Source organism: Diorhabda carinulata, chromosome 7 (assembly GCF_026250575.1).
Source record: "Diorhabda carinulata isolate Delta chromosome 7, icDioCari1.1, whole genome shotgun sequence".
Taxonomy (NCBI): Eukaryota; Metazoa; Arthropoda; class Insecta; order Coleoptera; family Chrysomelidae; genus Diorhabda; species Diorhabda carinulata.
This window is the reverse complement of record NC_079466.1, coordinates 18,301,939-18,328,654: the sequence shown is the minus strand read 5'-3', so window position 1 is coordinate 18,328,654 and position 26,716 is coordinate 18,301,939. Positions and strand designations below refer to the sequence as shown.

The 26,716-nt window shown below is 31.7% G+C and overlaps 1 protein-coding gene across 5 annotated transcripts in view; it reads right to left on the bottom strand.

Moving 5' to 3' along the window:
- Positions 1-1,514: 1,514 nt before the first annotated feature.
- Positions 1,515-26,716, bottom strand: part of LOC130896279 (cyclin-dependent kinase-like 1) — a 30,633-nt gene continuing 5,431 nt past the window's right edge. For all 5 annotated transcript variants that reach the window (XM_057804271.1, XM_057804272.1, XM_057804267.1 and 2 more), the window contains 6 exons: positions 22,045-22,234; positions 15,892-16,177; positions 11,036-11,143; positions 9,146-9,375; positions 5,769-5,900; positions 1,515-3,444 (listed from right to left, as the gene is read on the bottom strand). In XM_057804271.1, the coding sequence (XP_057660254.1) occupies positions 3,331-3,444; positions 5,769-5,900; positions 9,146-9,375; positions 11,036-11,143; positions 15,892-16,177; positions 22,045-22,234 (1,060 nt within the window). In that variant the 3' untranslated portion in view covers positions 1,515-3,330. The remainder of the gene's footprint in view (positions 3,445-5,768; positions 5,901-9,145; positions 9,376-11,035; positions 11,144-15,891; positions 16,178-22,044; positions 22,235-26,716) is intronic.

Genomic DNA, 26,716 nt, shown 5'->3' with positions numbered 1-26,716 from the left:
TGTCTTTTACTTTTCGGTAAATATATAGGGATGAAAGTAAACGGAAAATAGGGAGTGAGTCAAAGCGTGTAGAATACGGGAAAAGGCATATGAAGTTGAGGAAAGAAAAAAGAACAGATATGAAGAAACATGAAAAGAAATGGATGTATAGAAGGAATAACATTTAGATATGGAGTGAATATTATACGAGGACATAAATTCCGAGTTGAACCGCTTTTCAAATGACTGTTTTCTTTTGAAAACCTTTTTGCTTCATGAATTAATGGTGAGGTTCATAAATACTGTAATTTGTTTTAGGTATAACAATATTTCTTGTTCGTATGAAAGGGTATATATAGTCGATATTGGCTAACATGGTGTCAATTTGAGTATCCTCAAAAATTGTAGGTTCAATTAATTGCCCAGCAATAAAAATAAAATTTTCTTCTTCTTCTTATTAATTAGGTTATCATATTTATTGTTTCAATTATCGTGGTTTGAATTAGGAGAAATTTTCCCATAGGTAACTTTCTCAACTTCGATATTTTTTAAAAAGTAGGTGCAAGCCGTAATGTATCACTTATTCGATCCCAAATTAGACCCCAAAACTATATTGTCATCTTGGAAAATCCAATCTATAATTCGGTCGTTTAGTTTGTTTAAAATTGTTTATAGGTGGCCTTTTAAATATATTGGTTGATTTTGATTTTTTTTCATGGTTTTTGAAAATGATGCTCATCAGTGAGATTATTCATGAATGATTCGCTTACAGTAATAAATCTATTAAAGTCGTTTGGATTCATGTCAAAATCAGGGATTCCATTTGAATGTTTCCATTTGTATCGCCATATCTATTTGATTATTCACTGTACCACTTGAACTTGTCGGGTTGGAGTCTAAAGAGGCTAAATATCAAAATAACGTTCATACTAATGTAATTTTGACACAATAATTTCAATTTGAATATATTTCATTTTTTATTTAATAGACTAAATCAACTGAAAAAAGGTTTGGATTCTGATTTTCTTTATTATTATTTTGATCAAATATTGTTATTTTTATTGATTTCAGTTCTATAAGTTCCATATCTTGAATAAGATTTTTTTTACCTGAAAAATTCCCAAAAATTAACTTGGAACGTGTGGAGGCAAGTGCTGTTTTGAATAAAAATTTTTTTCTCTATTTCTCATCATAAAAAACGATTTAAGAGGCTTCAAAAGAAATTTTCAATGACCACCCTACTCATCCTACAAGCTCAATTCGCACATGAGCGAGCTTGGAAATTCTTTTTACAACATAAAAGAGAACCAAATTTGATTCTCAATACTTCCATTCCACGTTATACATACAAAAGGGGTTAGATGTGAAATATTATTAGAGACAGGGCAAACGAAAACAGTTCAAAAGAATCGATTGTTTTTATATATAAAAAAAAACGTTAGTGTAAACGAGGCAAAGTGCTCCTGTTGTGAAAACCTACTAGTCACGTGATCAGGATTGTCCAAAAAAGGGAAGGAATTATTAATTTCAGACTATTTTTTTTTATATTTAAAATATTTATTTTCTATTTTCATCAAATGATATCATTAGTTGTAATGCATTCTCATATAATTCATTTTAATTCCCATAAAGGTAAATAAAATTTTATTTTCCCAACGGTCGATGATTTAATTCGGTTCTCGAGACAATCAGCATTAAACAATTACTAAGCATTTCTCAATAAGAATATCGAGATTGACGAATAAAATACACCAAGTGTCTTTTTTTCAAATATCAATTGTTTATATGTAATTGTAAATAGAAAGTAATGGTATTCCATTTTACACATAAGTATTATTATATATACATTATGTTACATCGCAGACTGCTGAGATTATTATAATGAAATACTGAAATTTATACAATATTGACATTTTGGTCTAGTGATATGTAGAAATAGAATCCTTCCCAAATTGAAAACTTAGTACCAAATTGGCAGCAATGTATTGAATATTTAATTAATCCTAAAGAACCCATGATTATCGATACTTTTCCCGAAAGATCATAGCAGAAAGCAACTTTAGATCTTTATAAATGTAATGAGATAAGGTACTAAATAATAACTGATTATTACTCTAGATTAATATTCTGAAGAACCGCCTTCATATTTGATTCAAAACAATTCTGGTCACATTTACCGTCATAACAGATGGCTCTTAATACCTACTCCTTATTATGTAAAACCTAATCAAATAACCCGGGCAATAATAACGTTAATGATGAAGAAAAGTCCATTGTTCACAAATGTTACTCGAAGTATAATGTGCCAATGTCTCAAAATGTGTCACTCGAACCCAAAGTCTGTGGGTTGCCAACAAAAGTGCTTTCGTCCCCAAACTCCCAATCTGTGGCTTCCTGTAGTTTATATTTAATTGTAAATAGAAAGTAATGGTATTCCATTTTACACATAAGTATTATTATATATACATTATGTTATATCGCAGACTGCTAAGATTATTATAATGAATTGAAGACATTCTTCTATACGATGATAACTATAACAAATAGTAACGATGCAATTTGGTCTTACTAGTAATAAATGGTCTCTTAAGTACGCTAGCTGTTTCAATCTCCAATTTCACAACAAAACATATAACAGCAAGTCATTTCGGACGTTTAATCCATTAATTTGGCGAAATTATAATTTTTTTGTGTGATTACTGAATAAATTAGTTAAAAAGTTATTCCGTGAATTTGAAAAAAAATCAAATAGAGTGTGATTAAGTTATGTGACCCGATTATACTTGCTATTAAAAAAAATGGGTGTTGAAGTGGAATTGCCATAACCAAAAAGGTTATGGATGTTTGAAGATACAAGTTGCTGTAAAACAATATAAACGAGTATATATAAATATATTTTTATATGACAACTTATTGTTATTGCTATTGGATACAGTTACAGACACAGTTTAGGGTCGGGTTTGCACGAAACTGCATCACAATACATCACTAAAAAGAGCACAGCTGTTGCAAATGTTCAAAATGGCGAAGGGCCAAAATGCTATGAATCGAAGAAGAAACTTGGTTGAAGATCATGTTGGTTTGAATCCTCAGCCCTTAATTTATATTTAGTTTGAGCTTTTGAACTGCAGAAGGAGCATTCCTGGATCAAAAGTTCATTTGTTCATCAACGCGATTTCGGCTAACTGCTTCCACTAACAAAGTTACAACACTGTTGGAACAAAAGGCTTCAGGTTTCACGAATAGCAGTCTGAGCTACTTCATCTTCCATTTCTTGTGTTTCTTCTGAGTTTGTTGAGATGACAGTTGCCAATATATTTTTTTACATCAACTGAAGAGTGAGAATTTTTGTCAAATTGTTGGTAGATGATCTACTTTTGATTTATGGATGTTATTGTTAGGTTTGGAAGGGCTGATTGAATTCGAGCTGGAAAGTTGTGGCAATGTATTTCCCAGAAGTGAATTCTGAAAAAAATTATACAAAATAGTAACGTATTCAATCAACATAACAAATAATTGTGTGAACCATATAACATAAACTATATGTTAGATGTACTCCTTCAGCATTACAAAATGTTAATTGAAAGAAAATTGAATCATATGAAAAGAACTACGAATAATTACAAAATATCACATGAAACTCACATATTTCTTCCTTACCAAGCTACTATATTTTTGAAAGATTCATATTCAGTTCAAGGTTTCAAAACCTCGGTGAACCTATTGATTCATTTATTACTAGTCTTCATACATTAGCCTAGTATTGTGATTATGGCAGATTCAAAAATGTCCGAAAGTCACTAGCTTTGGGAAAAACTTACATTACAACAGTGCTGGGTCTAACAGCCAAACAAGCGGAGTTACAGGCTTTGCAAAGTAAACAACTCTTGAGTATCCATACACAAATTTGTCGGGTACAAAAGTAGTGCGTCAAGTTGAAGTGCGCGAATAAATAAAAATAAAACATTATCTAAGTGCGGATTTTGTGGTCTACAGCCTCACACACGAGAACAGTGTGGTGCTAATCAGTCTACATTTAACAAATGCAAGAAAAAAGGACATAGGGTCTCCGTCTGCAAAAAATTCAAATCAGGTCAGGTCTCCCCAAGTTGATAAAATAGATTTAGAGAATAAATATAATACAAAGATTACGATTCTAACAAGGATATGTATGTGAAATCGATTTTATGGTATATATTATAATCGATCATGAAATTAATAATAAAAAATTCTAAAGAATGGGTTGTTCCGTTATATGTTTCTATATATTCATTTTCCGACAGCGGTACTGGTATCAGTTGTCTTCCAAAAAATTATTAACTCTGATCTATTTAAAAATATTAAATCATCAGATAGTATCATAACCGGTCCATCTTAGGTTAAATTTTCGATTCTAGGGACGCTAGACAAGTTTGGGTTCATCGACTCAATATCCAATTTACCCTGGAAGATGAAGGGGAAAAACAAAAATACAATATTTCAATTTCCCTTGCGTAGAAGAATTTGTGACCAGTGAATGCCGTCTGAAATACTATCTAAGGGGCCACAATCATTGAGGATAATGTATCCTGTTATACTTTTGCTTATTTGACATCTGCTGGAAACTCACAATCACAATACGCTTCAACAGTGTTCAGACTAAAACTATTTTCTTACCACTTTTGATTTTTGAACTTAGGAATGGTTATATGTTTGTCTAATATACACAATTTCATAGTTCTGTAATAGAGTAATTATAATTTCCCAATTAAAAATATTAAACCGTTCTAGAACTTGTATTGAAAAGTTTGGCTGCTTCTTTTTCAAACCGTTTAAACTTTTTCAAATTAGATTCTTAAAAACGCAGTAAGTGGTTTGTAAACAGTCACTAAAAATTCACTATTAGTTCTTAGTTATTGAAAATACACTTCTTATGATGTAGCCATCATCTACATATCGGTCATTACTGTCGTGGATAAAGATGTACCGTTTAGAATCCAACTTAGTAAGCCCATTCTGTTTTAAAATATTTGTGAAGAATTGATTCCATATCATTGGGGCTTGTTTGAGACCTTTCTGACAACAAATTTGGTTGTGGTCGTTGTAGTCTTCAGGTACTTTCATTCAAAATATTTTCTTCTAGTTTTCCATGGAGAATCTATTGTTAATTGACGATTGTGATGGCCACCATTTTATCCCATATAAGTGGACGATCCAGTATTTGACCGTAAAACGTGACAGTTGTGCATGTGCCCTGTATGGAAGTAATGTGAACGGACTTTTCTTTAGTTACTTTAATGCGCCAATGCGCCTGATGGAGATGGCACCAAGGTTAATTTGCAGTGCCCAAAATGCTGCAGTTAAGCCTTGGTGAGACTATACGGCAGCAGTGTCATCTCCATATGCCGCAATACGCTACACCTGAGGCTGTTGGATGCTAGGTTATAGTTTTGTCAAGGAATTTTACTTGGAGATACCGGTATAGTAGATATGACTACAGACTTTAATCAATTTGCACTATCGAACTAGTGTAAATCAATGTTTTGTTAATATGTGAAGTTTCATCTGAAGCCAGTATTTCTTAACTTGTGAAAAAAGATCAGACCGTAGTATTTATATATTATAATTACAAGACCTGCTTTCAACATACCTCATTACTAGCCTTACGATTAATGTGAAATACTGATTCAAATGAATAGTAAGACGATTAGTTTAGTTTATTTGAACTAATATTCAACTTGATGACAGATATTTTTCGTTTTTTTCCAATTTTCAACTCAATTTTGTAGATATAATATAAATTCACTCACCCTTGATTTATCTCCTAACCTATCAATATTTTTCATATCGGCTTTATTCGTTATTCTTAAATTATCAAAATATTCATGTGCAAGTAGTTTCTCACAAGTCCATCTTTTCATTGGATCCTTATCTAGACATTTCTAAAACATGGATATAATATAATTATATTTATTCTTCCAAATGTTCTTATTGGTGTTTCCTTGCCACGTTCCCAACCGAATTATGTATTGTTAGGATCGGATGTAATATCCCTATTCAGTAGTGTACACACAAATATATGCCTTACAGCTCTACAACATAAATGGAGCGATATAAGTAAAGTTTCCCATCTTAATAAAGAAACTCTATTAGAATTCATTCTTAACAATACATATTTCTTACCTCACCTAACCTCACTATAACATTGAATATCATTCACTACAACTTATCCTTAACTAATCTATAAGAGTTCAATTCATTCATAATCTAACCAATTAAAAATTAATGAAAATTCCTATAGTAACCAGAATCAATATTTAAATTAATCAATATTTCTGTTACGTCCCAAGCCCGATCTTGTACGGAGTCGAGCTTCGTACAATGAATTTGTACGAAGTCCGATCTGTACAAGCCATTTTGTACGAAGCCGAGATTGGCGGACTTCGGACAGAGATGATTGTACGAAGTCGACTCTGTACAACGCTGGTTGTACGGAGTCGGAGCATCGATACTCACTCGGTAATGAGCGCGTTATTCCGAAGTAGTACACGCAACCTAACCTAACCTAACCTAACCTAACAATAGATGGTAGCCAACTAGCCGGAGAACATACTTTCAATCACAATAACCACGTTTGTGTTTACTAACATCTTAATAGCGCGCTCATTACCGAGTGAGTATCGATGCTCCGACTCCGTACAACCAGCGTTGTACAGAGTCGACTTCGTACAATCATCTCTGTCCGAAGTCCGCCAATCTCGGCTTCGTACAAAATGGCTTGTACAGATCGGACTTCGTACAAATTCATTGTACGAAGCTCGACTCCGTACAAGATCGGGCTTGGGACGTAACATTTCTATCAATGTCAATTTAAATATTGAATTTTGAATTCTATGAGTTCAAAATTTTTTATACGAGGATATATTCAAAAATTCTTAGCCTCCTATAGAACCAAACAAAGCTTCAATGTCAAAATTTTTTATTACTTAACATATTCTCGTCTTAATTGGATATATTTATTACAGCGAATCTGCAACGTCTCTAGACCTTTCAAAAAAATGTTTCTTCTTGCTCTGCAAACCAGACCTCCACAGCCTTTATCATCTTCTCATTGAAGAAAATTTACGACCTTTGTTATGAAATATAAGAACGGGTTATCCGGCACTTTGAGTATCTAAGCGATTTGCGATAGTGCCAAAATAATCTTTGACATTATGAGTACCAGAAATATACTAATTTGAGTAGAGCAAACTTGTAACTATCAAACCACAGAATAAAACGAGGTCAACTTGTATGTAAGCAACATAAATTTCGTTCTGCCTCTAACCAATCGTGACACTAGTGTTTAAAAATGTGTCATTCATTCCTAGCTTCTCAGCATATAGTCACTCCACAAGAAGTGGAGTGATAACCTAAGATGAATTTTGATAAACAGAAAAACAGTGGCTTCAATTTTCCGATAAAAATAAAGGTGTGAGTTCGGTTCTTGAGTGTATGTATTCGCCAAGTGTGGTTTTCAAACGAACGACACGTGTTTTTCCATAGGTAGTAGTTTCAATGACTCTAGCTAGTGGCAATTCTAAAGAAAAGATACTAGTACTAGATTATTGTTATTAATATCAGAGGCTGATTTCAACAATTTTGGATGTTGCTGCAAGTGATTCAAATAATCGACCGACCAGCACTTTCAATAACATTGTTGTATTTTTGTACATTGTATCCAGAAAGTTAGTCTATCAACTCGCATTTCCGAACATTCGATTTCGGGGTAGGCAGTCATAGCGGTGCATTACAGAAAATAACCAGGGATCAGCGGTTAGAGAATACTATCGGCGCTGAAACTATAATCAGAGTAGATCTGCAAAAGTTATCACCATCTACAAATACTAACAGAAGTTTAATCGGGGCACTGTCGCCTCAAAAAAAAAACACCTGAAGATGCTAAACCTAGCAGATAATGCGGCATATAAGTTTTGTTGCACAGAGGACGGAACTTTTATCCACAATAGAGACTTCTTTTCTCAGTTCTCAAAACTTAGGCAAACGGGGCCTTGGAATCAACCAAAAAAGAGGTGATTCGTTGCGTGGTGTAGGCAGATTGAGACCATGGAATTGGATCACTTCTTATCAAAGAAAGAATAACCCCCTTCCCTTCATAATAGCTTCAAAGTGGGAGCCAAAACGTCGATAATTTCCAACGCGGTCCAACCACTTTTGTTCTTATATATTTGTTCTAAAAATATTAGATTCATCAACTTCAAAATTGAATATTTTCATTTTAATATGCATGTTGCAGGTGATCTATCGACTAACTGATATAATTATGTAAATTGTCATTGTCAAATCATATTTTGATGAAGATCGAAATAAGTCGAAACGTCAAATTTATATCTGTTATAATAAAATTATTTTCTATCAAAAGATTGAAATAAATTATCACGTTAACACAAAAAACCTTTAAAAAGGACTAAAATTAAAGGAAATTATATAAGGTGGGAAACTAAGAACAACCGTCGGCCGTAACTTATGAACAAAAAATTATAACGAAAGTGGCCCGGAAACTATTTTCAGAATTTTAGGTCCACCAATAGATGGTGTATTTGAAAATATAGAATTAAAAAGTATATTATTTGAAAATTCACCTAATCAAGTACTTCAAATATAATAATCGAATTTTGTGCATTTTTTATTTTACAAAGTTCAGTCTGTCTCTTCCAATGAAACGGAGGGGAGAGTGAGAACTTTGTAATGAGAAAATACCTGAAAGTTCGATTTTGGTCAGCCGATTAGTATTACCTTGATGTTGTTTGAAAAAAGTATATAAATCCTAGACAATTCAATTAGCAACGTGACTACTAGAGGGCATTGTTTCATATATTTTAGATGTAGTAATTTCTCTTGACAAATTCAACTAGAAGCATAAAAGTTTGAGTCCCTAGATATCTTTAGAAATGTGTAAAAAGAGAGAATTCGCCCAAACGGAAATTAAAAACGTAGTCTCTGTCAAATAGTTCATAAACTTTTTGTTGTGGGATTATAGTACTCAAACACCAAAGTGTACTCTTCAAAATATATTCAGAGCTCCCAAATACTTATGTATCTATTATCGTGGAATTAATTAATTGAAAATTATGGAGAGATGAGATAAAATGAAAACAAAAGTTCTTAATATTTACTAGATACTTACTTGAAGAAAGTCTAATGTAGTGGCGTCCACCATTGGTAATCGTTCTTCTAAGGGTGTTATTTGTACCAGAGTTGGTAAAATAATGCCACTAAAGAAATCATTGTTCTTTAAAGCTTGCATATGCCGTTGTAATAACTCTCCTAGCGTACATCGTATCAAGAAGAGCTGGTCAACATCTGATTTTCCCGGCCAAAGCGCTTCTCCTTTCATCAATTCTGCTAAAACACACCCTAAAAAATATTATTAATGATATTATCATGAAATTGCTTAGTCGAAATCTACATTAACGTTATAAAACAGTATATAAAAAAGTAGATTGGAGGAATTTCCAATGAAAATGTCACATTAGAGCCACTTCGATAACTACAACTACATGAAGGAATGTAACTTTCTAGCATTTTGATTTCTGTTTATAATAAAAATTTTGAATAGAAGTACACACATGTATTGGCAATTTCGATAATCATTAATTTAGAATATAATCGTCAATTCTATATTCAAAAATCTCCAAAATTACAGTCGTTTCCAATTAAAATTACCAACAAATTGTTTATATGAAACAAGCAGTTTTTATGTTTCAATCGTATTGAAATAACATGAATTATTTGTCAATGTTATTTATATTTATATTTATACTTATATTTATTCACTGATAATAGATACTTTCAAATTTTAACTGTTTGTCAAACAAATAGTATCGATTCTTATAGTGATTGCAAAAAAAATATTCAATGATACATATCCAAATTACCCAAACTTAAGTTTGGAAGATTTTAGAACTTTTTTAAAATGTGGATTCAACTAAAAACGACTTGAACGTGAAGTTTGATAGAAAATCCTGCTATATCCGTTCATAAAACAAAATAAATACAAATTAAACAAAATCATGAATTGAACAATATATAACTTTATAAATTTCCTATTTCCACTTCTTTAGGGGTGTCGATGTCAATTTTGGGTCTTCTTTTTGGAAGGATATTGAGGGGAGTAACAGAAACGGTTTTTCTGGAGAGAAGTTTCCTGCACAACGGCTTGTGTGTGAGCAAACGTAACTATTGTTATTAAAACAATTACGATATGATGTAGTCCATCAAGTCCCGAAACACACAGACAAAAAATCTTGACGTTTCGGCTCAAACTTTGAAGCCATTATCAAGAGAAAGGTGGAGATAGGGTGGTTATTCGTTCATCGGTAAGAAGTGATTTGATTCCGTGGTCTCAATCTGCCTACTCTAGGCAACGAATCACATCTTTTTTTGGTTGATTTCAAGGCCTCAATCTGCCTACTCCTTGGAATTCCACCGAGGAAATTAAATAACTTATCATTATCTAACTTATAAAAATTCAACGTCAATCATAATCCAACCAATTAAAAATTCATAAAAATTCCTATAGAAACCAGAATCAATATTTCTATTAATAAATATTCCTATCAACGTCACTTTAAATATTGGATATATAATTAATCAAAAGCTCAGACAATATATTGAAGTTAGTCCGCTTTGGTGTCTCATTGCCACGTTTCCAATGAGAAACCGCTTATATTTTGTGTGTGTGGGTGTCAGCAAAGAGTGGAATGGAATGCATTTCGAATTCTTTCACCACAAGAAATTCGAAACGCCACTAAGCACGGGTTTTTAAGAAGACTCCAAAAATGTTTGGAAGTTGGGAGCAACCATTTCAAACATTTGAACATTTACTTCAATTTAATTTTTAGTTTTGTTCTTCTCCTCTAAGTGTGTGTTTTTGAATATTTTATTATATAATATATATATTTGAAGTATTTTAACCTTTGTTATTCGTTGTAGAAAATAAAGTGACGTGAATTGATAAATCCTCTTCGATTCTTCGAGTACTAAAATGTTTTTTAGAGACAATAAAAACACCTACCTATAGCCCATACATCAACTGGTGTACCATACTGAGTGTCACCAACTAGTAATTCTGGAGCACGGTACCACCGTGTTGCTACATAATCTGTATATCTTTCTCCCGGATCTGAAAATAGTGATATTCTATTCAAATATTAAGGCATTAGCTCTTTACTTATTGTAAATTGACAGTAATTTATGCATAACTGGATTCCGTGACAATCAAATTTCTAATTAGAAACATAAACATATGGTTCCTTGACAACAAAAAACTGTGTTTAATAATTTATTTTCTCATTGCGTTAATTAGCAAAATTCAAAATGTTATTGGAAAAAACAAGTTATTTGATTCATTTACAACTACATTGAGAACGAAATAGAATCTTTGAAACACACAGCAGTGTTGATTAAAATCAATCTAGGTTTTTATATACATTTTATTTACATCTTCATATATATACATCATCTATCACTTATATCTTATAAAACCAACCATGTGCTAAAAACCCGGTAAAACCATATATTAACTTAACCTTACTTTTCTCAATAATAATCAACTACAAAAACAAAACTATGTACATAGAACATTAAACTACTATTTCTACAAATCAAGCGCCATCTCTATAAGAAAGCATTAACTTAAAATAACTCCTAAAGATTTCTATTATAACAAAACCCAAACAATCATCTGTTAAATATTAACCAGAAATTCAATAGACATTGCAACTGAAAAAAATAATGTTACAGTTATTGAGGAAAAACATCTAGATCCAGAGAACTAGTTGACAATAATACATCATATAAAAACTTATTGATGTTATATAAAATTATTTTACAAATTCATATAATAACCTTCACAGAAAATTATATTTATATTATAATTTTATTAAATTATACTACTCATCACGGTTTACTGTATAAAATAACAGCTAGTTGTGGTTCAGAGTTCAAGAGCAATGGCCTGTAAGACTTTTGTAAGTCACATAAAATTGAATTGCACTATATTGCAGTAAACAATAGTAATTCTAATTTACCAGTCGAAAGATTTCATTCCAGTTGGATTGAACATCTTCTTAGACAAACTAATAGAGATTTGACACCAGATCAATTAATGAAACATTCAATTTTAGCATATAATATTCCTATTCATTCCGTTACCCACTTAACACCCTGTAAAATAATTAAAGGTCATATAAATAATCCAGATCCTTTGGTCTTAGATGATCTTTAGTAATATCACACTTTATTCAAAATCATAAAGAAGCTTCAAAATTATTTAACGATAAAATTGAAGATAAAGATACTGAAGTAGAAGCGAGAATAATAAAAGAAATGAAAATAGAACTGACCCTCCTTCATATTCTAACCAAGACATAGCATATATTAGAACAAAATTTGGAGACAAAAAATTACATAAATTTAAGAGAGCCGAAATTATTAAAGACTCTGGTATACTTCTAGAAACAAACAAAGGAACTACATCATAAAAATATGATTAGAGAACCTAAAATTCTAAAAAACTTATTACAGAAAAATGAAATTAGCAACGTTGGTAATACTCATGATTTATCAGAAGACTAAAATACAGTTTTATATATTATATAGATTTGGAAGATATTAATAAGCAAGTAGAAAATTTCAAACAAAATTTTTATACTTTAAGAACTAGTTCAATACAAGCGAATGCAATAAATCCTATTTCATACCATAACTTGGCTGAACAAATGATAAGCAGAACAAAAATTTCATATTACACTTTAGATAGAAAATCAGAAAATATTTATCCCAATATTAGATTTGAAAGAGGTTTAAGAATGCTTTGGGAAAAATAGATAAATTTTTTGGAACTCTCGATTCGAATGATGAAGAACGATACAATAACGCGAAAAATGTTCTATAACAAAATCAAAACCAAATAATTCATGAAGTGAATCGACAAATATCATTATATAAAAAATTAATTGATCACTATGATTAATCAATTATGAATATGAATTATGAATGAATGAACAACATTATGGAATTATCAACAAAAACTTCAGAATAACTCAAATTTTATAGTACAAGTACACAAATTAATTTGGATTTTCAAAATTTAATTACACTATTTGATAATATTGAAGACGCAATAGCATTTTCTATATTAAATATTGAAATATTTAAATACTATTTACAAAGAGGAAAAAATTCCAAAATACAATAATATTCCATAATATTATCTCTTTCTGGGCTCACAAGTAACTTTTTTCAAATCCAAAATAATCTTCGCTACCCATGTATCAATATTAAAATCCCAAACCCCTGAATTTTTCCATTTATATACCGTCATCCAAAATCAAAAAATATGTATTCCTTCTCAACCTTACTTGGCCAAGAATCCAGAAGAAGTTATTCTGATTAAGTGAGAATGTCCCGTTCTGGAAAATAAGTATTGCAAAGAAAAATTTTAAATAAAAGGCAATTGTACTATAGAATTGTTAAATGGCCGTCCTCCTACAAACTGTTTTATATGTAAAGCTATTCTAAGAATCTATAATAGAACAAGTGACAAATAGTGAAGTTTTTGTAATTCAACATTTCAACGCTAAAACGATATCCAAATACATTTCGGATCTTTATTTAGAAGTACAGCATCCATCAATTATTAGGATTCCAAGAAATTGCAGTATTCGAAGAGAAAATGGAATTGTTTCAACTAACTTACCAATTAAAAAATGAAACTCGATCATTTTACCAAAACTAGATTTTAAGTTTTCAAACAATCAAATATATAAATTACCGAGTTTGAGTACAATAGAAAAGAGAAAGAATTTTGAATAGATTTGTTGAAGTGAAATATATTTGAGTGTTTAGATATTGTTGAAGTGACATATTAGTGCTAAGACATTGGGTAAATTATTTATTGTCTGTTTGAAAAATGTTGTTAATTCATATTGCGTATTTTAATGTTTAAAAAATGTTAAATATTTGCTTACTTATAAATTTTCACAAGATCACTCGGAACTGTTTTTTGGTGCTATTAGAAGTAGAGGTGGATTCAACAATAATCCTACTACACATCAATTTGAAAATACGTTTAAGAGACTTCTAATTCACCAAGAAGTAAAAGCAGGAGATTCAGGAAATATTATTAGATTGGAATCTACTGGCATATTGCATTGTAGTAGCCAAGACCTAGTAAGACTGATAATATTCAAAAAGATGCAGAATTTGAAAACCAACTAAAGCAAAATATTGAAAAATTTCAGTATTTAAACTCGGAATCATGGAATTTGAATGATTATGTTTGAGATGTAGTTAGCAGTTATTGCAGGATTTGTGGTAAAATTTAAGACAAATTATGCTCACGTTGGAAGAAGGGATTTTTTTAAATTCTTCGAGGACTCTCTTGATATAAACAAGATTAACGAACCATAGAATATAAGAAAAACATGAATTCAATTGGAAGATTCAAAAATTCTTGGAACGGAATCTAATACACGGAAAAGAGAATTTTTAGAAACTGTTCACATTCATAAGAACGAAAAAGCTATAAATGATAAAAAAGACCTAAGTAATTTAAGTAAAATTATAGCTCTATTTAGTAAATCCTAATAAAACTACAAATAACTGATTAAGTGCTGCTTTATCTTTGAGTTGTAAAGAATGAGGAAAAAAAAGCCGTGAGCAGCAGAGCTCCATCACGAAAGTCGAATTTTTCGTCGAATGAAGAATTTAACTAATAAACAAACAAATCTTTCCATAAAATGAATTTCTTGGAAATGATATCAATTCTCAATCTTATTTCTTTATATGGAAAATTTGCTATTTCTCAATAACTTTTCATTTCACAATTTAACTCTCTCTCTCGAATGAAAATTCATAATTTCAATAGACCCGGTGGTCTCGAACCCTCTTGTTCAATTCCAATTGACAACAAAGAAAAAATCGTCATAATGACAAGAAATTTCGAAAATGGGAAGTAAAAAAAATCACCCTAGCAAAGATCATACTCGTATTATTCATTAAATAGGAGGCGGTCCAGTTCAACAATTACAACGATCAAAATGATTTCGGGCGTGTTGTGCTAGAAGAACTGAAGAAGAAAACTTTGAACTTGAGAAAGACAATTCTTCAACATCACCCCTACTTGCATGCGAAGTTCGAACCGTCTAGTTAAACTTTTTCTGGCAAAAAAATAAGAAAATATAACAAAAATTACCATAAAATGGAGAGGGGTGGAGATGGAAAGTTTTGACCTTAGACAGGAAATCATCTCGCAACTAATTGAACCTACATGTGAAATTTCATTTTTCAGTCGCTTTTCGTTTGACTTACAGAGGTGAGCAAAGGTCAAAAACCACTTTTTTACACTGCGACCCCTCGAAATATTCATTTGTTTTCAACCAAACTCTAATAACACCAATCCGCCGCCAAAAAAGCCATGTATGCTAATTTTGAACCAAATCGGACCCATAGCAATTGCTCGAGAGACGAAAATTAGAATTGTAGCTTAAACAGATATAGTGTCAATATCATATTTTGATAAAGACTGAGGTAAGTCGATACATAGATCGTTCAAAAATTATTGAAAAAAAAAAGAATATACACGAATTGAGTATTCTGATTAGCTATTACAGTTTATCTTTATTTTAAGTTGCATTTTTTTGTTCTGACTTACTACGAATATAAAAGTGCATGTGTACAGGTTGGGAATAATTTTTATATGAAATTGATAAAGAAGCTGGACAAGTATCATTTAAAACAGAGATAATAGTGCAAATTATGGATACACAACCTTCTATTGGTTGATGAATAGTTTCATTTGAGATGCTAACCACAAGCTAAAGTACTGTCCCAGCATATACGAATAAAAATTTTCCAGTCTATACTTACTTAGCAGTCTCGCAAAACCAAAATCACATAACTTCACTACACCTGTTGCTGTCATGAGAATATTTTCTGGCTTGATATCCCTATGAATACATCCACGTTGATGACAATAAGCAACAGCTTGAAGCGTTTGCCAAATTATTTGTTGTGCAAGCAGCTTTGGACATCCTCTTGGATACTTTTCTAATTCGCTGAGAACTGTTCTATCGCAGAACTCAAACACTAAATGAAGGCGGCGTTTTCTTCTGAATATTTCAATAAGGTTGACTAGGTTTGGGTGCTTGAGGTTCTAAAAAGCAATTTAAAAAATGGAATTTCAAACTCTACTTTTGGAGTAATCCATTTTTTTAACTCATAGTGAGAATATTTTTTATTCGAGATAGCCTAGATATTCATGAGCACCCTGATAATGTATTACCGAAAAAAAAAATCAAGAAGAGAAACGAAAATTCAATAACGGCTTCAAAATTATATTATACACAAAACTATAATAACAGTTTGATTATTTTTCCATAATGTACGTAAGGAACAAAAATATACCTGAATCATACTATTTTAGAAGAATTTAATACCCAACTGGCAAGAATCTTCTGGAATAGTATAGGTCCATGTTGGATGAGTACTGGTTTTTTAAACGACAAAAAGTGTCTTCGTTTTCTATTTCTGTAACATCAGCCATACAATATTGACATATTGCAATATTTATGGCCGACAATAGCATACATTTGGTAAAAAGTCGCCCTCCTCCATGAAGGATAATAATTTAATTAAATTTAATTGTGTCGTCACCGCCTTCTACCCCTATTATTGTAATCTACTATTACCAGACATTTGGAATCTCTTATTACTAAATAACAAATTGATCACAAATATTTTTTTGGATGAATATTCCCAAACTTGCTTTCTAAGAAAGAGATGAATAGTCCAGTAACTGAAGACCTGAATATATCGAAAGCTCCAGTTAATTCCGAGAATTATTCCCTTGTGGCGCAATTTGTAGGTCATGACAAATACTTTCAAGGGAGAAAATTTTTAACACGATAGCGGCTAAGAATGGGGCCCAAAATGGGCCCCTAAACCCTGGAAAATGGGTTTTCCGCCGGTATAGGCCAAAATATAGGACTTAGAGAAATTTCCTTTAGACAAAAGATGGAGATCTTTTCATTATCTACAATAATGACCTCTACCAATTTTTTCGCAAGACCAATATTTTTCGCAAAAATGGACGTCAAAAAATCCGTAATTTTCCTAGTGAATAGATATAGTAGCTTCTGGCCGAATTTTCGCTCGATGGAGTTGAAAATACATTGATCTCTATCTTTTGACCTCTGGAGACCAGTTGTAGATGGCGCCAGGGCATTTGCTCTGCTCGCTAAGTCGCGGATTGCGTAAATGAAAACCCCGACAAAAATGAATTTCTCGACCTTTACTGGCGTATTACATGTGTTGCTTTTGGACTGAAGTGGCGTTTGAGATCTCTATTTTCTTAGCCAACGCTGAGTATCATCTCCCAAGGATAGAAGTTGCAAATTGAGACTGCAAAAATTGTAATTCAAATTGCAAAAATGTATTTTTCCATGCGTTAAAGTTGTGAGTGACGTTGTTTTGCCCAATAACAAGTGACAACTTTGAGGAGTTGGTGAATATTTCCTCGACGGCGGCCTTCGCATTTTTTTCAATTTTTTTGCAAACTCATTTCGGGATGATGTAGGTGCAGGATGTAGGAAAAAATACGTCGTAACATTGAAAAAGTCTGTACATTTATTACATTATTAAAAAATTATTATTGTATTACATTATGGAAAAATTACATTTATTAACGAAAATTTTTGGAAACCAAAACATACATTTATTTACATAACAACTTTTACATTAATTCTAAGCTTTCCATGTAATCAGAATCAACTACATATTCTTCATCGTCTTCGTCGTCAACGATACTCTCGCCTAGTCTTTCTTGCTCTATCTCTACCTCTCCCTCTCCTGATTCTTGTTCCCCCTCTAACCCTTCCTCTTCCTCGTCCAGCCCTTCTGGTTCTCCTTCTACCTCTACTTCTTCCGGGAATATACCTTCATTTTTTTTGTAATTTAAACATTGTGTTAACTGACATGAACCACAAATGGACGAGTATTTTAGACCTGCTTTCAAACACGAACAATTCTTCTCGCAGCCTGTCTTACATTGACAGAAAATCATCTTCAAGAGTTCCGGGGGGGCCGGTTCCTTTGTATTCTGAACCGGTAACAGTTCAGCCCCCTCATGTTTCCACCCCCATTCTTCCGGCGATAGGTCATTCCCTAGCCAATTTTGCACTTGTAAATAGACCCGATAAAAGTGCTGTCTAGCAGCTTCAGCGGTAGGTGGCAAGCATTCTAATTTTATCGCAGTTTTCTTTCTACCCAACTGCTCAACTAGAACTAACACTTTACTTAATGAAGGAGAACAATTTGAAACCTAAGTGGATGATGATAGTGCTATCATTTTGTTTAAAATTGGATGTTGGTGTTGGATCACAATATCGTTTCATAATACGTCTAAACTACCAATAGCATTATGATACGAGTATGTCAAAAACAGTCACAGATAACAAGGACTGTGTTGATAATTACATTTAAATTACATACCTAGTGGGTAAGAAATCTATTATCTATCATATCTTATTCGTCCTTCCCAAGTCATTATATTCAGAGGAAAAATCTTTCTAACAAATTTAATCGATATATTTTACTCTTATGTCACTGATAGTGTCCTCTTCAGTTTCATTCGACATATTTTGTGCTTAACAGTCTAGTTGCGATAGTTTTAGATTTATCCGAGATTAGTGTCCTTAAGAAAATGTATTTGACGCTGCTTCTGGTAGAAGCTGGCTCCCACATACAACTGTTGCAGCTCACTGATACCACTAGCGAAGACATATATCCTTTATAAACGCCAGTTTTACTAGGTGCATAATGTTGGAGCTGTACTGAACTGTTGTAATATTTCAGTCAGTCAGCATTTTGTCTACTGATCCTAAATTGGGTCCTGCACAACAAGTACATATATCAGTCTCCATTTAACCGTTCCAAATTGACTCCTTAACGCCCCTCTGAAATGCGACTCCACAGATGTATCTCGATAGTTCTTTAGTAAACCTTTTTTCAATATTTAATTAATTCGTGAATAGATTAGGTAACTCTGCTAGCCATAACTCGTTATTTAACCCTTTTTTCTGTGTATAATTGGATAATCGGCCGATTAAGGTGAAGTTAATCAATAATAGGCAGGAATATCAAGACTGGAAAAAATAAGAAACGACAGAATCAGGGAGATCATGAAAGTGCAACATACGATTACGGAAGACATTAGGATGAATCAGTTAAGATGGTACGGACATGTCCAAAGAATGCCTGAAGACCGCATACCCAAACAAATTTTAAATTGGACACCACAAGGAAGAAGAAAAAGAGGAAGACCAAGATTAAGCTGGAGAGAAGGTATCGAGAAGGATATTCGAGAGAGAGGATTGGAAGAAGATCTTTGGGAAGATCGAGAAAAATGGAAACTGGGAATCGGAAGACGGCGAAGAACGTTTTAACCCGATTAATATATATATATATATATATATATATATATATATATATATATATATATATATATATATATATATATATATATATATATATAATCAATAATAACTTCATCAAACCACATTTATCATACTAATTACATCACAATTAACAATTATTACTTCATTTGGCGGATTGCTTCAGTAATAAATAGGTATTCGCCGGTGTAATAATTTTATCCTTGTAGTAAAAAGTGGACCGTTGGTGCGAGTGGAAGGAAAATCGTTAGGGAGCTACCTCGATCTCAACGAAGACGCTGTGAGTCGCCAGTGCTTACAAACGCCTGGGCAAGGACTTACATGGAAATCTCTTCCTGTGCCCCACTCACACGAAAGAACGCACTATTTTTGCAAAAATGACTCCACTTGAGGTTGCTGAACAAACTCGGGGAGACTGACACACTTCGATCCGGGACTGGATTCCCTTCAATCGCAGGACTGAACTCTTTTTTTGAGAGGCTCTCCATTTATACAAGAACCCTTTGATGACCACACTTCTCATGCAATTTGTTTTTAGAGGTATGTAAAATATAGAAACATCATATATTGTTGATGTTTTCTTGTTCAGGTTAGTAAGTCTAACGAGTTTAACAAATATCAAACTCTGACGAAATTTTCTGGATCAGTTTTTTACAATAATTGTTTCAGCTCGTCTGATATTATAGTCACAGATTTTATGATCAAGTCATTCTAAAATATTATTCCCTTTTTTCTCTGATTGATCTTTCATATGTCCGTGTTTATTACATTTTTATCACTTGCTACGTATCTCAAGTATAAAACTTTCTCCAATAATGTGTGCTCCTGATCAATATTCACTTCCAAAAGAGGGTATAGTGTTGTAATAGATCTAGAATATTTTGTCTCTTTCAAATTTTCAAAATTATTTGAAAAATCGACCGATGAAAGAGGCCTTGAAAACCAAGTATAAGAAATTATTATGATTTTCATCGGTTTAGAAAAATCTAGATTATAAAGTTTTTAGATTGTTCAAAATTATTCAAACAAAATTTTTTCTATATCTTCGAGTATTTATTGTTACGTGCTGGGCATTAGATAGTAAAAGCAAAGATCAAGAAAAGCTTCAACTTCCTTTCGGTTCCTCCACACCTGTCACTACTGGAAACAATACTAATTTGGAGTGGCCTGCATTTCTTGGGCCTCCTTCTCCTTAGCTAGTGGCACTCTTCAAGATCGCTGCTGTATTAAACTGCAGTTTAAATTCAAAAAGACTTTGTATCTATCAACATGAAGATGACTGAAACGTAAAGAATTGAAGTTCTAATAATGGTTGGTTGTGGAGATAAAGCACGTACGCAGAAAGAAGTATGTACGTTATTTGATAATAAATACCCCAACCGAGAACCAATTTCACAATCCACTATAAGCAAAATTGAGAAGAAATTCAGTGAAACGGGTCATGTCAAAGACTTCCCTAAAGGTAGTAGAAAACCAATATCAGAAAAGAAGCAACTAGATGTTCTGTTAGCCTTTCAAGATAATTCCCATACCAGTTCACGCAAGTAGCATTAGATGTTTTTGAAAAAGGTTCTTTTCTCGGATGAAGCTACATTTCTACTAAACGGTCATGTCAATCGTCAAACTTATCGGTACTGGGCTACAGAAAATCCACACTGGATGCTAGAGTACCGTACTAAATACCCAGAGAAAGTTAATGTTTGGGCGGAAATAATAGATAATAGGATTATTGGACCATACTTTTTTCGAAGAAACCTTTACAGGTCCTCGATATTTAGAATTTCTTCAAAACTTCTTGCTACCTGAGTTGAACCTGAACTAAAAGAAAGGATACGTTTGAGATTGCACAAATAACTCCGAAAGTTATAGTGAAGGTTCGAGAAGAGTTCGCGGCACGTCTTCCTCATTGTATTTTAACTGAAGGTGAACAATTTGAGCACTTAATTTAGGTTTCGTTGTATTTAATGAGTAATACATATTAATTTTTTAAACAAATACAAAAATCAATTACTGTACATATTGATGGGTTCCAGAATTTTTCTTCAAAGTCGCCGGTGTACGAAATAACGAATTTATTCCTTTCATTTGCACCATACTGTATAGTTAGAGTATATGAAATATATAAAAATCTCTGTTTAAAAGGTAAAATAGGAAGGTTTTGTAGATAAACGTTGATGTACACAAAGCCCGTTAGAAAACCTTTATCTGGTTTGGATCGAGAAGGACTCTGTGGGAAAGGGTGGGCTGGGAGAACGCTTTCATTATTCTTATTGGTCGATCAAAAGATCGGTTGACTAGTTGATCTTTATGGGGATATAAGTCCTACTAGATCTTAAAATTTGAGATAGACATTTTATATTTTATTAAACTGAATGATGTGTTGTTGGGATTCAATATAAGTACACTGGTGTTTGATTTTGTCACACTTCCACTAAGAAAACGGGAACAAACTCTTTGACAGCTAGATTATGAGCGTTTATATTGTTCAACAAATGTGGATGATGAATGAAAAAATAATAAATGTTTCGATTCTTGTTATTCTACTGATATTTATGATAGGTTTTCATACTTTCAACAGTCTAATTTCCCTAAGTGCTATCTTCCTTATAAGAGGATCTTCTTCGCTTTCAGCAAATTTTTTAATGGCTACTATTTCTCCGGTATCCCTGTTTCTACATTTGTAAACAATGCCATAGCTGCCTTCTCCCAATTTTCCAAGTTTTTCATATCTTTCCATGATCTTTGACGGTGTCCTCTTTCTGAAACAAAAAAATAAGAATCTTTATCATTAGTAGATTAATTATAACAAACAATTATTCTTGTATCTGGTATCAACCAAAGCTGCTTGATATTTCTCCTATAAATGTTTCTGGATATTTCAGAATTTTCAGAAGCACTCCAGCTAACTACGCTTATGGATACCTAAAGCACATTTGAAATCACTCTTTTATCTGTTATCTGGCATAGACAACTAAAAAAGACTAACAATAAATGAAAAAAACGCCAATACCTACTGAGGAGGGCTAGAAGGGCGGAGAAGGAGTATATTTTGCAAATGATACAAACAAAACAAAAATTTAACAATACACTAGTTACAGTTTGCTGACTCATGGTATTGAACTTTGAACCGTCATAACAAACATAAGTTGCTGATCCAGAATTTAACAAATATTTTATTCAACAGATGATTTTACTGAATCAATTAATCAACATTGTACACTGTAATTTTGGTTGTTAATAGTATGTTTTGATGTTCTAATAAAGTATCTTTTTAAGAAGTGACTTTTGTGACAGAAACTTTCAATTGGCGCAGTCAGTAGTATATTGAATGAGCCATTAGTAATCCTCTTCGTTATTTAACGTTTGTCCCCTGAACAGAATCCTTGTGAAACATCTCAGTTCATAGAAACGTGTTAAAAAATCAAGAAGTGGTTGAAAATGGAATTTTATTTGTTGGAAGAGGTAATCATAATATCATAAGGTAATTTAAAGTCCTAGAAGATAAGAAAGTAGAAAGGAGAAAACGCTTTGGAAATCAAGTTTGAAGATGAAGTGAACATAGGAAATAGCATCAGTTATAAGCGAAATGCACATCAAAATCATAGTTAGCCAGTAAGCAATCATATTTTTTCACCTATATGACCGATACATCTCACGCCCAAACTCCTCAATCAATCCCACCGATCCCCTATATTTTGACGCGCCCAGTCTCGTAATAACAGAAACTCAATCCAAACTTAATAACAACAAATAAATATCTTCAAAAAATAATACTGAAGTTATAAGATTTCCTCTTCACACTACAACATTCTACATTAACTTCCGAAGATCAGACACAAACCAAAAAAAGGCTAAATCTATTTTCAAATCAACCATCGAGTTGAATGAATGAATAACAATAATTTGAGAAATTATAACATTTAATAAGATTATATTTGAGTACTGGTATTTAAGGTTTGTCACTTATGTTTCTTATTTCTTAGACCTTTTGATATATTAATGCATCTAAATGTTCTTGATTTTAGGTCCCTTCTGTTTTAAAATTAGTTTTTTTCATAGTTTTTAAAAGAAAAATGAATTTTGACGTTTCGACTTTTCTTTAAGTCTTTATCAATATATGATATTGACACTATCTATAGATCTATAGATCATATAAATTATCTAATTATTTGAAAAATATTTTAAAAAAATTTTATATCAAAAACACATGGGATTTCAAAGAAAAAATTATAAGTATCAAAATTCCTAATGAATATGTATTTATTTCGTTAAATGTGGTTACTTTATATACAAATATTCCTATTACCATTGTGAAAAATATATTAATGAAAAAATGGGACAAAATTAAAGAATATACAGAAAAACCTCAAAACGAATTCATAAAAGCTATAGAACTTAAATTCACGACAACATATTTCAAATATGAAAATGAAATATACAAACAAATTGATGGTGGTGCTTTGGGAGCTTCCATTTCAAGTGTTATAGCACAATTGGTAATGGAAGATCTTGAGGAAACGGTCCTAAGCAAACTTGATATGAATATTCCATTCTTTTTCCGATATGGGTGATTCCGTTCTAACTGTGATATTCAATGTCCTGTATTGTTTTTTTGTACTAGTCATTAATTAATAATCAATTAATAAAAATTTTGTGTTAATTGAATAATTCTTAAGATATTTAAACATTATTTTTATACAATATAACTTGCCACTTAAAGAAAACTTATACTACATCACTTGAATGTCAGTACCGTGTCATGTCCATTCCTAGAATTTACCGATAAATTATTAATTTTTTTTGTCGTAACAAATGATTTAAACTAATTACCTTATAAATTCTAATGTTTATGATCAAACTGAGGAAAATTGATGCACTTGTTGTTTAATATCTTAAGTTACCATGTCAGTACCGTGGATAAATGAGTCAGTACCGTGGAACTCAAAATCCGACATTTGTGTCTTGCTCGTGATACTTTGAAGTTGTAGTAAATTCCTCTTAGAGTTTTATTTTTACAGTAAAATAGATGAATAATATGCATAAAAAAGTTAGAAAAGTTAAATTTTAAAATCTTGAAATTTTGAATACAAAAAATCACAGTTAGAACGGAATCACCCATATGTAGATGATTGCATTACTGCTGTACCAAAGAATCAAAATGAAAACAAACTTCAATTCACAATCAAGGTTGAGCAAAATAATAGACAATAACATAAGAACAGAATGGTATACGAAACCAACTTGGTCCTGAAGATATTTAAACTTCAATTCGTGTCATCCTATGTCACAAAGAAGATTAGTGATAATAAGTTTGGCTGATAGATCTATCCAACTATCAGATCCTGAATTTAGATGCTTAGCTATTCAAAAAGCAAAATCTGCATTGAAAGAAATCAATTATCCGGAAAAAATGATAACATATTCAAGATTATCATGAACAGATACTATAATCAATTAAGAAACAAAACAGAAACGAAACATCAAAATATAAAACATTAATCCTCGCCATATATACAACGCCTTTCCCGACAACTATCGATTTATTTCAATGAATATAATATTAGTGTAAGTCATGAAGGACATAATACATTATTCAATTATTTCACTAAATTAAAATCTACAGCACCAAAAAACAAAACAAGTAATATTATATACCAAGTGCTTTGTACTAATTGTGATGCTGTCCACATAGGACAGACATCTCAGTATTTAGAAAATAAACTAAAAGGTCATCAATACGATAAAAAAATAAAATTGCGCTAACGATTTTATAGGTTACCTCGTTATGAGTGAAGTTGAACTTTATAGGTTAGGTGAGGTTAGTTGGTTGTTAACGGCGTTGAATTTTTATAGAATTTGTTTTTTCAAAATCTGAGAGATATGCATAAATTATACATCAGTTTTCTTATTGATGCATTGATCATTTTGGGCAGCATATGTTGTTTCTAGTTGTAGTTTTTTTCAGTTGTTAAAACTTGGACAGATTCATAGTTCATATTGTCTTCTTCATGAGTTCTAATGAACATCTATCAGGATATAATAATCTGCTATCGGCTCTTGAGGGAAGTTATCCGACTGATAAGTGACCTTTTCGACTGACCAATGTAATTTTTGTCACAATTTGACCAAGGTATTTCATATAATATGTAAGGCAATGAATTGATTGGTGTTTTATCTTTTATTTTAAGAAAAATAAATTGATTATCGATGGTTTGACTGTACTCTATTTCAATATTGTGTTGTTTGAGGATTCCATAAAGTTTAGAGGTAATTGTTATTATATATGGTAAATGTGTATCAATCGGTGAGATATAAATGTCGGAATTAACGTTCGAAGGTGATATCGGTTCAATGTTAAGTCAGTGTCAGATGTGTTATAAAAATTCGTTTCAAAAGTTATGAAAGGTATGAGTTTTCATAAAAAAGTTTGTGATATATTTTAAGGTTCTTTTATGAAAAATTGGATCCGAAATTTTGAGGACTCTATCTTTAATCTGTTTGATTAATTTAATCTTAGTGTTATGTGGCTGATGTGAATGATAATTGATATATCTTCCAGAGTTTATTGGTTTCCTATATCAGTGAATTGAAATTTCATTATCTTTGATACTTGTAAACTTAGTATCAAGAAAAGGTAAAGATTTTTAATTGTAATTGTAAATGAGGATCGCAACTATAAAGTAATATATTAGATTATTTAATAAATATTATTGATAATACTTGATAATAAAATAATAAATTTCATTGAATGGAAGGGATAAAATTATAACATTTACATATTTTTTAATGAAGAATAATTTAAAGAGTGAAACCGATATTGCAAAATCCAAAATATAATCCATTACATAATCCGCTAATATAGGGGATATTGAAGACCCCATTGATTTTCCAAAGATTTGCTGGTTATTTTCATTACTATAAGAGTAATATGTGTTATTAAACATGGATGTTATCAATTCTAATAGAGTTACATTATTAAGTTTTCAGTTTTTAATTATATCACTCTATTTATGTTGTAAACCTGTAAGTGGACATTACGTAATAAGGATATTACATCTAATCATAATAAGATGTAATTCTGTGGTAATACCATATTATTAAAAGATTCTTTGATTTTAAAGGAATCTTTTATATAATAACTATTGTTATAATCATGAGATAAAGTCTTAATTCCAGTTAACCATTTAGTAAGAGGTTCAATCGGGGTTCTAATTGATGCTACAGTGGGTCTAGCTGTAGAG